General features: G+C 42.7%; 1 protein-coding gene across 7 annotated transcripts in view; it reads left to right on the top strand.

The window, feature by feature from the left end:
• Positions 1-18877, top strand: part of TRAPPC9 (trafficking protein particle complex subunit 9) — a 701153-nt gene that overhangs the window by 14212 nt on the left and 668064 nt on the right. For all 7 annotated transcript variants that reach the window (XM_053558761.1, XM_053558762.1, XM_053558766.1 and 4 more), the window contains 2 exons: positions 7449-7594; positions 8907-9035. In XM_053558761.1, coding sequence (XP_053414736.1) covers positions 7449-7594; positions 8907-9035 — 275 coding nt within the window. The remainder of the gene's footprint in view (positions 1-7448; positions 7595-8906; positions 9036-18877) is intronic.

Raw genomic sequence — 18877 nt, 5'->3', positions numbered from 1 at the left:
TGCTATTTCCCCTTTGCCTTCATCTCAGCAACTCTCCCCTATAAACGGGGCAGAGGCCATTCTAAAATTGACACTAGTCTTTTGCCCTCCCTTTATAAGGGCTGAAGTGTAATTTTTCTAAGTATCATGAAAACATGGCCTTCTCCTAAATAGGCAGTTCATTTAGATCTTAGGGACATGAGAACCTCTGTCATTGACCACTGTTTCCTCTCTGCTCCTGCCCTGAGCATTCAGAGCCAGAGTCACTGCACCTGTGGCCATCCTACAGGCCTTTACTTGTATCAGACTTATCTTCTCTTTAACCCTGTGAAGGCAGGGAGGCTGTTTCCCCGGCACTTACACCAACAATGAACATCACTGATGGCACGTCGTTTATTTGTGTTACTGACCTAGACTCCTTAGCGCCTGTGGTCAGTCTACAGGACAGTCTTTGGCTGACCTAGTGCCCACCCACCCCCTTTCATCTCACTGCAGGGAAAGGTTCACACTATTGTTCTGTCATCACCAATGTGCTGCCTGGGGGCCTTGTTTCTTCTTTAGTGCCCGGGTCCGAGGGTGGGCACTTTCATTCTTCATTTACTTTGTCTCACTTGAGACAGGCCAGGCTTTCTGAAATATGTCATCACATTCTGGGGTGAGAAACTATAGTAGCAAGTATAAGAAGTAGGAGCTGTTCAGCTTGGAAAATGCCGGGCAGGGATCCTAGGCTGGCTGATGTATCCTGGGCTTCAGGGTCTTTCCTGCTGCCTGCTGGATCCCAGGACCAATGTGAGGATAGTTGGTCTGGGCTCCCCTCCTCATCTGCTCTCCTCTGGCAGGACTATCACCAAGACCATTACCTAGGAACTGTTCTGGACATCAGGCCCTTCAGAGTCCAGAGCATGGGAGAACTGTGAATCCTTGCTCTCGGTTGTTCTCTTGGTCTGCTCTATAACAGACAAGTGCCCTTCCTAAGGGACCTGTGCTGGGAGAGCCCTCCCACGTTACTGAGTGCCCTCTGGAGCGACTCAGCACATACTTACTGGTGCTTGCTGTGCACTGTGCTAGGTGCTGGGGAACCAAGTCAAGACATGCTTTAGAGACAGAGGTGAAGAAAAGACGATGACAGAAAGAGGAAACCAAGTGTGATACTTAGGTTTCTGATGGGAACAAATGGGGATGTGGTGGGGCAGTTTACTACAGTGGGGAAGACTCGGAGATACATATGGATGTGCTTTTCAGACTCCTATTGGGCATTTGATGGAGACACTAAAGAGGCAGTTGGATTGAGGTAGGGGAAGTAGTTGGACTAGACATATTCACGGGGTGTTGTCAGTGTTTAGCCTGTATTAAAACCATGAATGTGAAGAGCTGGTCTAGAGAGACTGAAGACTGAGGCGGTAGGAAGGTCCAGGGCTGACTCCTGGGTACCCACCAGGACTACGGGGTTGGCGGGAAGCCCAGACCATGGAGGTTTTATGTATTATTCTATGAAGTTTCAGTTTTAGGACTAGCTGCCATTGATCCTAAAGGTGCTGGAGGCAGGGTTGCTCCTAACTGATGTGGCCAGATTTGTGTTTTAGGAAGATTGCTCTGGCGGCAGGAAGGAGGCAGTGAGCCCAGGTAGGGCCACAGTTGGGTGGGAATAGGCAGAAGGTAGAGGCGATTCTCCCTTGAGGGAAGGAAGAGGGGTGTGAGAGCAGGGTTCCCAGCTGAACAGGTTGTCTTTCCATGGCCGGAAAGGACACACTGGGGTGGGGTTCTGAGGGAACAAGGGAGAATTGGGAGAAGGACCATTGGACAGTTCTGGAATAGTGGCTCAAAAAACCAAACCTCTAATGAACATTGATAGTTAACTATCAAGGAAGCAGTTCTTTTTTGTTCCTTCTAAGTGTGAGGCACTGTATTGGGTAGATACAAGAACGGATTAGACAATCTGTCATTAGAGGATTAATACTTTCTAGGGGAGTAATACAAGTTTGAAAGGGAAGAGGGGAGGGCAGCTAGCATGGTGGTATGTCAGGTACCAGCTAGCCACCATGTCTTCCTAGTCCACGCGTGTCACACTGACGGTCACAGGTGTGGTAACAGGCCCATTGTGCAGAGGGGGAGGCATTCTTACAGTGCTTCAGTAATTAGTCCAGCATCACACAGCCAGGAAGCGAAGCAGCAGCATTCAGACTTAGGGTCATCAGACTTTAAAGGTGTGCGCTCTCCTAATTCTCTCATCTCCTCATTATACAAGTACTTCAGTTTTGGAGCCTTTCAGAAAAACTCTCCAAAAAATTTGTCTTGCTTGAGTGCTATGGATTGACTTCATGAAGATCAGACTTCTTTGAAGGTTAGGTAGCATCAAAGTGTTGTATATCCCGGAGAGACTAAGTTTTCATTTCTGCAATGATATGGTGCAATTAATACACATATGCAAAATAAAACTTGGCTACTTCTAAACTTTTTTTTTTTTTTTTTAGAGACAGACTCTCCCTTTGTCGCCCTTGGTAGAGTGCTGTGGCATCACAGCTCACAGCAACCTCCAGTTCTTGGGCTTAGGCGATTCTCTTGCCTTAGCCTCCTGAGTAGCTGGGACTACAGGTATCTGCCACAATGCCCAGCAGGTGTATGTGGCTGGCGCCTTAGCTGCTTGAGCCACAGGCGCTGAGCCTAATTTTTCTGTTTTTAATAGAGATGGGGATCTTGGCTCAGGCTAGTCTTAAATTCTTGAGCTCTAGTCATCCACCTGCCTCAGCCTTCCAGAGTGCTAGGATTACAGGCATGAGCCACCAAAATACCCATATATTAATAATGACTATACAGTCCTGTTGTGGAGGGGTACCCAGCCAAGAGCTAAAGGACATTATCAAGGAAGACTTCTAGAGAGGAAGAGGGCTATGTAGAGTTCTGAAGACAGAGTAAGAGTTAGCTGGGTGAAGGGGCAAGGAGGTAGCTCAGGTGAAAGGAACAGCATGAGCAGAGACTGGGGTTTGGGGAGAATACTCTGTGCTGAAAAGCTCTGAGCCAGCCCATGTCCTAGAGTTCAGGGTACGAGGGCTGCCCCACTGAGGGAAGATGCTGGAGAGAGCCTGGTCTTGGAAGGCTTTGGAGGAGCTCAGTTTTTTTTTGCCATTTTAATGTTTTTATTTTTTTTTATTAAATCATAAAGAGGTAGATCATGTATACACTAATACATTTATGAGGTACAGTGTGCTGATTTCATATATAATTTGGAATGCTTACATCGTACTGGTTAATATATCCCTCACCTTATTTACTTAATTATATTGTGTGAAGACATTTATACTCTATACTTAATAGATCCGACATGTGCCCTTGTAATATTCACATAGGTGTGATCCCACCATTAACCCTCCCTCCATATGACCTCTCCTCTCCCCTCCCATATCCCCCCTCATCCTGGGCCATAGTTGTGATCTATTCTTCATATGAAAGTGTGAGTGATTGTAAATTGGTTTCATAATAGTACTGAGTACATTGGATACTTTTTCCTCCATTCTTGAGTTACTTACTAAGTAGGATATGTTTCAGTTTCATCCATATAAACATAAAAGAGGTAAAGTCTCTATCTTTTTTAAGGCTGCATAATATTCCATGGTATACATTATACCACAATTTGTTAATCCACTCATGGGTCGATGGGCACTTGGGCTTCTTCCATGAGTTGGCTATTATGAATTGAGCTGCAATGAACAATTTGGTGCAAATATCTTTGTTATAAAAGATTTTTATAAATTTTTATGATTTTTGGTCTTTTACACCTAGTAGAGGAATTGCAGGATTGAATGGCAGGTCTACTTTTAGATCCCTGAGTATTCTCCATACTTCTTTCCAAAGGGGAAGTATTAGCTTGCATTCCCACCAGCAGTGCAGAAATGTTCCCTTTTCTCCACATCCACGCCAACATCAGTAGTTTTGGGATTTTATTATGTGAGCCACTCTTAATGGAGTTAGATGATATCTCAAAGTGGTTTTGATTTGCATTTCTCTGATGATTAAGGATGATGAGCATTTTTTCATGTGTCTGTAGGCCATGCACCTATCTTCTTCAGAGAAGCTTCTGTTTAAATCCCTTGCCCACAAAGAAATGAGATTACTTGTTCTTTTCTTATTAATAAGTTTGAGTTCTCTGTGGATTCTGGTTATCAAACCTTTGTTAGAAACATAACCTGCAAATATCCTCTCCCATTCTGAGGGCCGTCTGCTTGCTTTACTTACTGTGTTCTTGGATGTGCAGAAGCTTTTTCGTTTGATCAGATCCCAGTAATGGATTTTTGGTGTTGCTTCAATTGCCCAGGGGGGTCCTCCTCATAAAGTATTCTCCCAGGCTAATTTCTTCATGTGTTTCCCCTGCACCCTCTCCGAGAATTAGGCAAGGTTGCCCATTGTCTCCACTGCTTTTTAACATTGTGATGGAAGTCTTAGCCATCGTAATCGGGGAAGAGAAGGTGAGGAAGGGTATCCAAATAGGGTCAGAGGAGATCACAATTTCACTCTTCCCAGATGATATGATTTTATACCTGGAAAACCCCAGGAACTCAACTACAAAACTCTTTAGAAGTGATCAAGGAATACAGTAGGGTCTCAGGATACAAAATCAATACTCATCAATCACTAGCTTTTATATATACCAATAACAGTTAAGCTGAAAAAACAGTCAAGGACTCTATTCCTTTTACAGTAGTGCCAAAGAAGACGAAATGTTTGGGAATTTACCTAATGAAGGACGCGAAAGATCTCTGTAAAGAGAATTATGAAACTGTGAGAAAAGAAGTAGCTGAAGATGTTAACAAATGGAAAAACATACCATGCACATGGCTGGGAAGAATCAACATTGTTAAAATGTCCATATTACCCAAATTTGTATGCCTAATATACAAATATACAGTATACAAATTTGTATACCTAATATACAAATTTAATGCAACCCTATCAAAGCACCACCATCATACTTTAAAGATCTGGAAAAAATGATACTTTGTTTTATATAGAACAAGAAAAACCTCAAATAGCCAAGATATTATTCAGAAATAAGAACAAATCAGGAGGAATCATGCTGCTAGACTTCAGTCTATACTATAAATCTGTAGTGATCAAAACAGCTTGGTACTGGCACAAAAATGGAGAAGTAGATATATGGAACAGAATTGAGAGCCAAGAGATGAACCCAGACACTAATCGTCATTTGATCCTTGATAAGCCTATCAAAATATAAATTGGTGAAAAGATTCCCTGTTTGACAAATGGTGCTTGGAGACTGGCTGGTGATTTGTAGAAGACTGAAACTGGATCCACATCTTTCACAAAAATTGACTCTCAGTGTATAAAAGATTTAAACTTAAGACATGAAACTGTAAAGGAGCTCAGTTTTTATTAAAACTGAGATGGAGTCAATGAAGAGTTTTAGCAGGGAGTGACCTTTTGGTAAAGCATTCTTGGTTCTGCCTCTGCTGATAGTTCTGCCAAAAGAAGAGATTGGGATGAGCCAGAGCAGTGTGTCCCTTTGAGACCCATCTGTTCACTTGTTTATTCATAACAAACACATTTTGAGTATCTAAGGGAGAGGAATGGACATACAATAGTCAGCAAAACATACTTGCCTTTTTGGAACTTACAGATATGAGAAACTGATTTAGTATGGAATATTCTAGAACACAGGAAGGACACCTAACCCACAGTGCGGAGGTTGGACACAGGGAAGTCTTCCTTGAGAAAATGGCAGTTGAAATGAGCCTGAAGAAGCATGGAGCATTGTGAGGAACGCGCAGATGGAGCCTGGGTGCTGCAGAGAGGCTATGGCATGTGGGGAGCAGAGGTCAGAGGGGAGGCTGTGGTGAGGCGAGTCAATGGAGGCACTCCTGAGCCGTGTTTCTCTCCAGGACTGAGTTGGGGTTCTTGGAAGGGTTTGAAGTGGTGGAGGGACATAATCTGGTGTGCACTGAGAAGGCCACTCTGGCTGCGTGTATAGAAACACCAAAGGGAGAAGTGACAGAGTGGGGGGGGTCGGAGACCAGACAGAGGCTGCCGAGGTGGCCACTGTCTGCCAGGGAGGGCGGGAGCAGCCCAAATGTAGTGTCTCCTTAGGAGAAAGAGTTTGTTAGCGGGGGCCATTCTGACACTGCCTGGTGGCTGACTAGGAGGAAGGCATGTGACGGCTGACGTTTCTTCTCCCCTCCTCTCTGCCTTACGTCATATCCTGGTTTAAGCAATATTTGGAACAGAAAAGCTAAATTCAAGAGTAGTCAAAGAATTTGTTGAACTTGTTAGAGTTAGACCTGATGGGATTTAAGTTTATATTGATTTGTCAGTAACATTCATTTAGTTAGAAATGTCACATCTTCTGGATTTCCATAGGGTGAGAGAAATTTTCTTGGGGACGGAGCATTTAATACAGCTGCCATTTTTCTTAAAAGAAAAATCAAATCTCTTAAGGAATTTAATATTTAAAAGATGAGAAATATTTAAAAATGATGAAGATTTCAGAGTAGTTACTTTGGTTTCTGAATTGATACAGAATCAGAAGTCCTTGTATTATTTAATAGCATATCCTTGCCAATATTTAAAGAGCTGTTAGCAAGTACCCCAGGCCCTGCCCTCTGAGAATGTTATTAAATCTTGCTCTGAAATAGTGAAAAAAAAAAAAATTTCTTGTTCTGGGCATTGTGGCAGGTGCCTGTAGTCCCAGCTACTTGGGAGGCTGAGAGAAGAGAATTGCTTAAGCCCAAGAGTTTGAGGTTGCTGTGAGCCATGATGCCATAGCACTCTACTGAGGGTGAAATAGTGAGACTGTCTCAAAAAAAAAAAAAAAAAAAAAAAAAAGCTCTTGTTTGCGAAAGCCAAATGGTTGGCTAATAATATGCAGCAATCTCTCTTTATTAAATAATAATAGGTTTGAAGTTAAGAAAGAGGAACATAATTGATTTTTTAAAAAGCTGAAATATAAACTTTCTTATGCTAATGCTGCAATTGGAAAATCTTAAAAGAAACTTGGTAAATGTAGAATGTAAATGTTTTGGCACAGTAACTGAGATAACGCCAGAAAGGCTATGTTAACCACTGTGATAAAAATGTGTGAAATGGTTTATGAAGCGAGTGTATGATGCCCCATGATCATATCAATGTATACAATTATGATTTAATAAAAAAAAAAAAGAAAAAAAATCCTCCGGAAAAAAAAAAATAAAAAGAAAAATCCTCCTCTAATATCGTATAAGTGAAGTGGTAGATGTCCCATGTACCTATCACCTCTAATAAATCACTTGGCAGTCAATTTTTGAAGTCAGGACCACTCTAGCTCACATACTGGCAGTGATTATTGCTGGCTTTCAATTATAGAACCTAATGTTGTCTTCTTAGCATTTTTTGGTAGTGGGAGAATTGAATAGTGCCTAGTCAGGTTTTAGGTGGGAGTCATGTAGTGTAATGATGATGCATTTTTGTTGCATTTTGTTTTGTAGACATTACAAGAAGCGGTGCCAAGGACGCATGCGGAAACACGTGGGGGACTTATGCCTTCAGGCGGGGATGCTGCAGGACTCCCTGGTGCATTACCACATGTCGGTGGAACTTCTCCGCTCCGTGAATGACTTTCTGTGGCTGGGAGGTAAGATTATCTGAGGAAGATGATCTGATATGTAATTATTTTAAGTGTTGAAATAAGGTATTATTTGAAATAAGAGGAAGCAGGAAAACAAAGTCTCTAAAAAGAAAGGATGAGGGGGAAGCTGGCTGGCCTGTGCTGGTTGCCATGAGGAGTTGTCTGGGGAAGCACCCTTGCTGCCTCTCTGTGCTCCTCCCCCACCCTGGTGCCGTCCTCTGGAGGAGGATTTCCACACCCTTTTCCTCCATCACCCTGCATGGCCTTCTTCATGTGCTCAGAACATCTTGCCCTCTGCTACGCAGGCCGTTCCCCATGGTCTTCATCTCTTAACTCATTCTCCAAAACCTCCTCTATGTATCAGATGACGAATGAAGAAGCAGGGTGTGAAATATTATTCAACCTTAAAGATGACTGAAATACTGATACAGCATTGTGCTAAGTGAAAAAGCCAGACACCAAAGGCCACATATTGTGTGACTGTATTTATATGACGTGTCCAGGGAAGGCCAATGTCTGGAAGCAGCTTTCCTGATTGCCAGGGGCTGGGGAGAAGGAGGATGAAGAGTGACTGTTAATAGGCCTAAGGTTTCTTTCTGGGTGATAAAAATGTTCCAGAATCATAGTGATGCTGGGATTATAGGGGGGAGCCACTGTACCCGGCTAATCCTTAGCAAGTTTTAAGAGTATCAAGGAGTAAGGAGACCAAAAATTTAAGAACTATTGAATTAATGAATAAAGATGATAAAGATGAATACTGTAGCACAAATTACAAGATGTGTGGCACAGTTCGAGACTATGGGGATGTAACTGCCAGTGAGAGGAGAACTGGATGTGCAGCAGGTAGGTGCAGCTGCTTTTGAGGAAGTGTTTGCTACAGCCCCCAAATGAGCAGGTGCATTTAGAATATATGGTATGGAAAGGGGTTCTGGACCTGATTTGGTGCTATAACTTTTAAATATTTTCAACCTAGAACATTTTCTGCTACACATCTCTATAGCTCTAGAACCTGGCACAGAGTCTGGCACACAGTGTATGTAAAAATGTTGGTCCCGTGAATAAATGAGTGAGGAGCCTGGCCTTGAGCATGGTAGGAATGTTCTGTGTGACCAGCCTTGGTATGTGGGTGGGAAAGTAGGTGGCAAGTTCCCATTTCCAACAAAACTAGTGATCTTTAGGTTTTATCTTTGTTTTGGGGAAAAATGGACATTTCCAAATAATCCAACTGTTCAAATCCTTCTTAGCCACTGCAGTTTGAGCTAATGATGGGCCACTAACATTACTAATTATACTTTTTTTTTTCTTTTTTAATGCCCAGCTGCCCTTGAAGGATTGTGTTCAGCTTCTGTCATCTATCACTATCCTGGGGGGACTGGTGGTAAGAGCGCAGCACGGAGGTTCCAGGGCAGCTCACTTCCTGCTGAAGCAGCCAACAGACACCGGCCAGGTGAGCTCTACGTTTTTTCTGGCCTGTTTTCATTTGTAGTCTTTAAAGAAAGCAGGAGCAGTTTATTACTTTTTTCTCTGAGTTCCACTTGACTAATGTTTAAATAAAGTATAAAATCTATTGTCCGAAATCTTGCATGAGACATTTTCTTCTGATTTTATTGAATACATATGGCTTTTATTTATTTATTTATTGCAGTTTTTGGCCAGGGCTGGGTTTGAACCCGCCACCTCCAGCACATGGGGCCAGCACCCTACCCCTTTGAGCCACAGGTGCCGCCTACATATGGCTTTTATTGAACATCATTAATGGGTTATAATGATTGGCTGATTTCTGGAACACTTAGATAAAATTTTATGGTGTAACAGACTTTAGGTTCTGTGTCTGGGTCTTTTTTTTGCAGTTTTTGGCCAGGGCTGGGTTTGAACCTGCCACCTCCGGCATATGGGCCCGGCGCCCTACTCCTTTGAGCCACAGGTGCCGCCCGGGTCTTTTTTTTTTTTTTTTTTGAGACAGAGTCTCACTATATCACCCTTGGTAGAGTGCTGTGATGTCACAGCTCACAGCAACCACAACCTTAAACTCTTGGGCTTAAGCGATTCTCTTGCCTCAGCCTCCCAAGTAGGTGGTTGTAGCAGGTGCCCGCCACAATACCCGGCTATTTTTTGTGTCAGTTGTCATTGTTGGTTAGCTGGCCTGGGCCAGGTTTGAACCTGCCACCCTCAGTGTATGTGGCTTGCACTGTAACCACTGTGCTATGGGCGCCGAGCCTGTGTCTGGGTTTTTTTCGCAATTTTCAGCTAGCGCCAGAAGTCACTTTGAACACGTAATTCAGGGTATGGGGCTATTTCTTATTTTCTTGGTTGATGAAGTTCTCTTAATGAGTTAAGTTTGATTTGCTTCTGTATGTTAGTACCAATGAAGAGGGAAAAATCTTCTTGGGAGGATTAGATCCATGAATGCTGAATGAACTTGCCATTAATGGCTCAGTCATCATGTTGCAGAAATCATGGAGATAATAACAAGAAATGTAGAGCTCAAGGCCATACACAAAACTGCTGTGTATTTTTGGTCCATAAGACTTTTAGATATTTTTTTCCCCTAAAGAGAAAAAAGGGTAGTTAATACATTAACTGTCATGTGCATTATGAACTATATTTTAAGTTTTCACATTACTTTTTGCATTACTAATTTTCAAGTTTTTTTTTTTAAATTTTTTTTTTGCAGTTTTTTGGCTGGGGCTAGGTATGAACCTGCTATCTCCTGTATATGGGGCCGGCACCTTACTCCTTTGAGCCATAGGCACCACTCAACTTTCAAGTTTTTATATTGCTTTTTAATTGGTATATGTTTTAGGATTGTTTTGTTTTCTAAGTTTTTATTCTATTTTCATAATAAAACATTATGGCCCCAAGGAAAATTTTTCTATTTTTTTTGTGTGGTAGTCAATGTGCTAAAATATATTTTGTGAGGAAGTACCTTGAATTTTTTATTTTCGCCTAAATTATATCCCCCTCCCATGATCAGCTAAGAATGCAGAGACCACTTTCATGAGCTGCTTAGTGAAGCTAAGTGAATAATTCTTGAAGATACTCAGTCATTCTTCAGCAGAAGGGTCCGTGGGTGGTTTCTCAGTTATTTGAGAGGAATGTGAACCAGGCTGGGAGGTGCTTTTGCAAGTCGGAAGGTTCAAGGTAGTAGTGTCCCTGCTTCTCTTTCCCTGTGCTGTGACCTGACTTGCGCTGTGCTCTGTCACTGTTCACCTGCTGTGCTCTGTCACTGTTCACCTGCTGTGCTCTGTCAGTGTTTACCTGCTGTGCTCTGTCAGTGTTCACCTGCTGTGCTCTGTCAGTGTTCACCTGCTGTGCTCTGTCAGTGTTCACCTGCTGTGCTCTGTCACTGTTCACCTGCTGTGCTCTGTCAGTGTTCACCTGCTGTGCTCTGTCACTGTTCACCTGCTGTGCTCTGTCAGTGTTCACCTGCTGTGCTCTGTCAGTGTTCACCTGCTGTGCTCTGTCAGTGTTCGCCTGCTGTGCTCTGTCAGTGTTCGCCTGCTGTGCTCTGTCACTGTTCGCCTGCTGTGCTCTGTCAGTGTTCGCCTGCTGTGCTCTGTCAGTGTTCGCCTGCTGTGCTCTGTCAGTGTTCGCCTGCTGTGCTCTGTCAGTGTTCGCCTGCTGTGCTGTCACTGTTCGCCTGCTGTGCTCTGTCAGTGTTCGCCTGCTGTGCTCTGTCACTGTTCGCCTGCTGTGCTCTGTCAGTGTTCGCCTGCTGTGCTCTGTCACTGTTCACCTGCTGTGCTCTGTCACTGTTCACCTATGTTTCTTCCTTGTCCTTACGGTTGCTGTCTTTGGTAGGAGAGAACAGCACTTTAAGTTTCACTGTTTTCTTTTTTTTTCTTTTTTTTTGAGACAGAGCCTCAAGCTATCACCCTAGGTAGAGTGCCGTGGCATTACAGCTCACAGCAACCTCCAACTCTTGGGCTTAAGGATTCTCTTGCCTCAGCCTCCCAAGTAGCTGGGACTACAGGTGCCTGCCACAACGCCCGGCTATTTTTGGGTTGCCGTCGTCTTTGTTTGTTTGGTGGGTGGGCTGGATTCAAACCCGCCAGCTCAGGTGTATGTGGCTGGTGCCTTAGCTGCTTGAGCCACAGGTGCTGCGCCAAGTTTCACTGTTTTCTCTAGTCAGTCACCAAATGCTAAAATCTCTAACACAAGCATAATTGTGAAAGCAGGTTTAATTTTGTGTTTAAAAGAAAGTCTCATGTACTTTCTAGGAGTGCTTTTGGTTGGAGGTTTTTTTTTACTTTTTATTTTTTTAAACCATGGTTTGAAGAGTTGTAAATGTGTTGAGATTGTCCCACTGATGTGATTAGTGAAACTGAAACTTTTTTTTTTTTGCAGTTTCTGGCCAGGGCTGGGTTTGAACCCACCACCTCTGGCATAAGGGGCTGGTGCCCTACTCCTTTAAGCCACAGGCGCCGCCCTGAGACTGAAACTTTTTAGGGTAACATTTCAGTTTTTCCCTTTCCTGAATCAAGCTTAAAGAACTTGAAAAGCTGCTCTGTCTGCAGTATAGGAATGTCTTTTAGATTTGTTTAGAGTGAAAACTTGGGAGCTTTTTGCTTTTGATTTATTTATTTACTTATTTATTTTTTGAGATAGTCTCACTTTGTCACCCTTGGTAGAGTGCTGAGGGCTCATAGCACCTCAGACTTTTGGGCTTAAGCGATTTGCTTGCCTCAGCCTCCCATATAGCTGGGACTACAGGTGCTCGCCACAATGCCTGGCTATTTTTTTTTTGGTTGTAGTTGTCATTGTTGTTTGGTAGGCCTGGGCTGGATTTGAACTCACCAGCTCTGATGTATGTGACTGGTGCCCTAGCTGCTTGGGCTACAGGCGCCGAGCCAGCTTTTTGCTTTTGAAGACGTCTACTGCAAAGAATATCCAGTGATGCCCAGACAACAAGTGGAGGAATGAGTGGTTGACTCTCATTTAGGAGCTCAGCAGTGATTTGAATGTCTTTGATGCAGGACGGCATCCAGGTCTGTTAACAGGCCTGATCTCATTGACAGGTGGATTATCTTATCTTGGGTATTGATCTCAAGATTAGTCAGTTTGTAGTGGCAGCCTCATCTCACATCAGGAATTTATGGCATCTGCTACCTAAGAGAAAGACCAGACAAACGGATTATTTCTTTGAATTTCATGGAATAACTATCTCAGATGCCCTTTTAGCAGCAAAATAGCAGGCATAGAGATGTCATTTAATATCAGTGTGACCTGAAGCAAGTTTTTAAATCTCTTTCCCCTCAGTTTTCTTATCTGTAAAATGGGGAAGATAGTAACAGTCCCTATAAAGGGCCTAGAACACCTCTAACCTGGCACTTGATTATTGTAGCTGATTATCACATATGAATTCAGGAATACTTTCTTTCTTTCTTTTTTTTTTTTTGAGATAGAGCCTCAAGCTATCGCCCTGGGTAGAGTGTTGTGGCATCATAGCTCACAGCAACCTCCAACTCCTGGGCTCAAGCGATTCTCCTGCCTCCACCTCCCAAGTAGCTGGGACCATAGGCGCCCGCCACAATGCCTGGCTTTTTTTTTTTTACTTTCAGCAGTTTTTGGCAGGGGCTGGGTTTGAACCCGCCACCTCTGGCATATGGAGCTGGTGCCCTACTTCTTTGAGCCACAGGCGCCACCAAACATATATGATCAATTGTTTTTTTTTTTTTTTTGCAGTTTTTGGCCAGGGCTGGGTTTGAACCTGCCACCTCTGGCGTATGGGGCCGGCGCCCTATACCGTTGAGCCACAGGTGCCACCCTATGCCTGGCTATTTTTTGATTGCAGCTGTCGTTGTTGTTTGTTGGGCCTGGGCTGTATTCGAACCCACCAGCTCAGGTGTATGTGGCTGGCGCCTTAGCCACTTGAGCCACAGTCACCGAGTCGTGAATTCAGGAATACTTTTAACAGACTCTTGACATCTCAAATCCAGATTGCATAGTTTTTAAACAGCTTTCTCTGAGAAAAGGGAATTGTTTTCTTCTTAGAATTATCTTAGTTTAAAAAACAGTTCTATAGTCCCTGCCTCTTTTTGCTTTAGTTCTTCTTTTGTTTTAATTTTATGAAAACTTTACTTTCACAGAACTCAAAGGATAGGGCCATTAAATCTTTATTTGGGAGACTTGTATATGAACCTATAAGTCTATAATTAATGGGCAAAACTTACTTTACTTAAAAATTAACAGGCTGGGTGTTGTGACTCACGCCTATAATCCTAGCACTCTGGGATGCCGAGACGGGTGGATTGCCTGAGCTCACAGGTTCGAGACCAGCCTGACCAAGAGCGCGACCCCCATCACTAGTAAAAAGTAAAAAAAATGAGCTGGACATGGTGGTGGGCTCCTGTAATTCCAGTTACTTGGGAGGCTGAGGCAAAAGAGGACTGCTTGAGCCCAAGAGTTTGAGGTTGTGTGAGCTATGATGCCAGGGTACTCGAGCCAGGGCAATAGAGTGAAAGTCTATCTAAAAAAAAAAAAAAAAATAATAATAATGATGGGACAATCTAGAAGCAATCTAAATGAAAATGCTTATCATTGACTTATAAATGTTTGTGGCATTTTCTACTTTTTGATCTAACATTGTCGTAATTATCAAATAGCTATGAATTATTCAGCCCAGCCAATGGCTTCTACTAGGTGGGTGAGGGCGGCAGCAGTGGCTCCATTTTGCAGGTGAGGAGACTGAGGCTGGGAAATGCCATAAATCACTGATCTGGTGAGTGGTGGAGTTAGGATTTGAACCAGGGTTGGTTTGACCGCAAAGCGTGCATTTTTAACTGCTACTGCAATCAGCCTCCCCTTGATGCGTTACCTGAAAGTCTGAGTTCATAATGACAGACTTCAGTGGTCTGTGCCTAACTAGGCGTTAGAAGAAGGAATATCAGTGAGAATATGAGACAGAGTGACATGGATTGAAATTGTGCCTTTTATAAATTTTTTTTTTCCAGATAACAACCTAAAATGGTTAATATTTATATTTTGTTAGCTTTTTTTTTTTTTTTTTAGAGACAGAGTCTTACTTGAGCCACAGGCACCACTTGAGCCACAGTCTCACTTGAGCCACTAAGCCCTCACAGCTCACAGCAACCTCTAGCTCTTGGGCTTAGGTGATTCTCTTGCCTTAGCCTCCCAAGTAGTTGGGACTTAAGGTGCCCGCAACCCCCGGCTATTTTTTTTTTTTTTTTAATTGCAGCTTTGGCTGGGGCTGTGTTCGAACCTACCATGCTCGGTATATGGGGCCAGCACCCTACTCACTGAGCCACAGGGGCTGCCCATTTCTGTTAGCTTTATAAATGCAAAAATAACACATTAAAAATGATTACAGTTTGGGCGGCACCTGTGGCTCAAAGGAGTAGGGCGCCAGCCCCATATGCTGGAGTTGGCAGGTTCAAACCCAGCCCCGACCAAAAACTGCAAAAAAAAAAAAAAAAAAAAGAAATGATTACAGTGCAAAAAAGTGGCTTTAAAAATCTAGCCATTGCTGACCTGGCGCCTGTGGCTCAAGTGGCTAAGACGCCAGCCACATACACCTGAGCTGGTGGGCTCGAATCCAGCCCAAGCCCGCCAAACAACAATGACGGCTGCAACCAAAAAATAGCCGGGCGTTGTGGTGGGCGCCTGTACTCTCAGTTACTTGGGAGGTGGAGGCAGGAGAATCTCTTGAGCCCAGGAGTTGGAGGTTGCTGTGAGCTGTGATGCCACGGCACTCTACCCAGGGTGACAGCTTGAGGCTCTGTCTCAAAAAAAAAAAAAAATCCAGCCATTGCTAATGACTTACTGAGTTACTGCTTCTTTTTCTCTAGTGATGCTTTTTTTTTTTTTTTTTGAGACAGAGTCTCATTGTGTTGCCCTTGGTAGAGTGCTGTGACGTCACAGCTCACAGCAACCTCCAACTCCTGGGCTCAAGTGATTCTCCTGCCTCCACCTCCCAGTTAGCTGGGACTACAGGCACTTGCCACAGTGCCCGGCTCTAGTGATGCTTGTTAAGAGAAAAAGTTACACTGAATTGGTTTTGTGCAGTGTTTAGTATGGAAGAAAAGATTAAATTAGTGAATTTTGAATGTAAAAATCTATGTTCTTTTCTTTCCTGATGATGAATATATGTTTTGTGGGACTTGGGACTTGTCAGCTTTGTTTTTATGGCCTGAATATATTTTCTCATTTGTGAAATTAGTAAATGTTACTTACTTTGTACAGTTGTGAGAATTGTATACATGCATACAAAGCCCCTAGGAGGCACTCAGCAGAAATGAGCTGTTGCAGTGACGTAAGTTGGTTGGAAGCATCAGCTTTGCGCAGGGAAGATGGTGGTTTATTTCTGATGCATATTCAATACATACATACATATAATATATATGAATATGATTTAAAGTGATTCAGATTCAATTATGTTTTTGTAGTGTAATGTGAGTTTTGATGAAATTAGTGTTATTCTAGTAACATAGGGAATAGCTAAATTACTTTGCTAAAAACTTAAAAAAGGCCAGTGTGGTGGCTCAGGCCTATAATCCCAGCACTCTTAGAGGCTGAGGTAGTTGGATTGCTCTAGCTTAGGAGTTCAAGATCAGCCTGAACAAGAGGGAGACCCCATCTCTACTAAAAAAAGAAAAACTAGTTGGGCACTCTGGCAGGTGCCTGTGGTCCAGCTCCTTGGGAGGGTGAGGCAAGAGGATCTCTTGAGTCCAAGAGTTTGAGGTTGCTGTGAGCTATGATGGCTCCAGGGCACTCTAGGCAGGGTGACAGAGTGAGACTCTTTCTCAAAAAACAGTGTGTAACCCCAGCACTCTGGGAGGCTGAGGCGGGTGGATTGCCTGAGCTCACAGGTTTGAGACCAGCCTGAGGAAGAGTGAGATCCCATCTCTAAAAAATAGCCGGGCGTTGTGGCGGGTACCTATAGTCCTAGCTAGCTGGGAGGCTGAGGCAAGAGAATCGCTGAAGCCCAAGAGTTTGAGGTTGCTGTGAGCTGTGGCGCCATGGCATTCTACCCAGAGGGATAGCTTGTGACTCTGTCTCATAAGAAAAAAATTGATACATTGAGCTATCTTTTGGGAATTAGCTTATCTTTTTTGTGATTGAAGAAAACTTTGATTTTTTTTTCTTTTAACTTGAATAGGTTAAAATAATAGAAATGTTCATTTGACATCTGTCGCCTTTCCTTTGTAAAATATGGTAGAAAGAATAAAAGGAGATGTCACTGACTAGTTCAGGTTATTTTAAAATATAAATAAATGTTGTTGTATTTCAGTAAAATTGTATGAGTAATAGTTGCCACACCTTTGGGAAGTTTCTTGCCAGATACTCAGGCTGTTTACTAATTGAAAAATATAGACATGACTTTTTTGACTTTGGAGGCAGTATAGACCAAGGTGACTTTTGGTATGATACAAAATATAAGGACTAGCTGGTCTTGCTCCTGTACTCCAGCTACTTGGGAGACTGGGGGGAGGATTGCTTGAGCCCAGGAGTTTGAGACCAGCCTGAGAAGCATAGCAAGGCACCCATCTCAAAAAAAAAAAAAAAAAAAGAAAAAGAATGCAAGAACTAGGAGAAAGCCCTGCTGATTGCTAAAAGGACAAATTCCCAGGGTCTCAGCCTCCGTACTTGTTAAATGAAGAGACTGGGTCAGATTACCAAGATTTCTCGGTGTTCTAAGATTAGCTTCTATAAGCCTATGACTTTTGTTTAAATTTAGGGATTTTAAAGCTTTCAGAAGAAGTCCTGAATACCACTCCCTTCCCCAGTGCAGAATTCAGTATGTAGTAGCTGATTTTCTAGTTATAGTTTCTAAGCATCCTATTTGAAAAAAACCCACTGATCATTTTTTATTTCACCAGCAATTTATTTTGTTGCATCTTTTCCAGCAACTTGGAAATACTTTTCTGGCCGTAGGTGGTGCTGTTGCACCATTTTTTTAAGGTCCTAATTTTCCTGTTTGTAAAAGAAGACAAGCAAGTTTCCTTTAATTTGATTTTTCTGTTGTTGTTGTTTAATGCTTCAGAATAGCACCATGTCCACTGTATTTGGATACCTGGAAAAAGTATTCTAGTTATATCTTATTTTTATCCTGTCATCTCAGCATGAAAATTTCAGACGTGCTGTGTGAACAGTGGGGAAATTGGGCTTTTCTTCCAATACTGATTTTATAAAAGAGACAGAAGCTGTCTCTGAAGCACCTTACATTTGAAAAGAATATTGAACCTCCCTGAGTACTGAATCCACTGCTGTATGCTTATTAGTGGGTGGTATTTTGGTATCATGGAAAAAGCCAAGTTCAGCTGATTTATTGACTTGTGTTTGAATGCAGTTGCTACCACTTAGCCCTGCTAATTGCTACAGTTCCTTCCCAGAGTTTTTCCTCAATGTACACAAAGTGTTTCACATAGTGGTCATCTCATAAAACACCTCATAACCATTGCCTATTTATTATTTTGTGTGAGGACATCATTTTATAACTTTTTTTTGAAATAACTAAGGACTTAAAATAGGAAAAAATTGTTTTATGAAGAAAGACCCAATTAACAGGAGAGAGACCGGGCACAGTGGCTCATGTGTGTAATCACAGCATTCTGGGAGACTAAGGCAAGTGGATTTCTAGAACTCTGGAATTGGAGGCCTGCCTGAGCAAAAGCGAGACCCCATTCTACTAAAAATAGAAAAAAACTAGCCAGGCGTTGTGGTGCCTGTAGTCCCAGCTACTTGGGAGGCTGAGGTGAGAGGATTGCTTGTGCCCAAGACTTTGAGGGTCACTGTGATGACACCATGGCACTCTACTCAGGCATGGAGTGAGACTCTGTTTCAATAAAAAAAAAAAAAAAAGAAAAATATTTGTGAAGGGTCAATAGTTCCTATAGCCATGTTTTCATAGTAGTAGAGATGTGGCTAATAGATTCCTCTTGAACCTACTAAGGTCACAGAAATTATTTATAAATTAGTATATGATGGAGCTTACAGGGGCCCGATATTAACACTCCAATTTTCTCTAACAACCAGTTGAGAGATGAAACGAAACAGTAAGCAAATAGGGAATCAGAATGTCCCCTTTATTACTGGTAAAGTCACATTCTCCATGAATTTGAGGGATGCAGGACAGTGAGTGTCTTAATATTATATCTCAGGTCTGGAAAGACTGAGCCACTCCCAGGCAGCTGTGGACCATGGCAGGCCTTCCTATGAGTGGACTCTTCCCTTCCCTGTCAGGCTTAGGGTAGGAGGGTAGGCAGCACTCAAGGACAAATAAGAGTTTTACATACCTAGCTTGTCTCCCCAACTCAGTAATCTCAAATA

The sequence above is a fragment of the Nycticebus coucang genome, chromosome 13 (genome assembly GCF_027406575.1).
Source record: "Nycticebus coucang isolate mNycCou1 chromosome 13, mNycCou1.pri, whole genome shotgun sequence".
In the NCBI taxonomy this organism is placed as follows: Eukaryota; Metazoa; Chordata; class Mammalia; order Primates; family Lorisidae; genus Nycticebus; species Nycticebus coucang.
The sequence above is the reverse complement of the archived record's forward strand: the minus strand, read 5'-3'. Positions and strand labels throughout refer to the sequence as shown.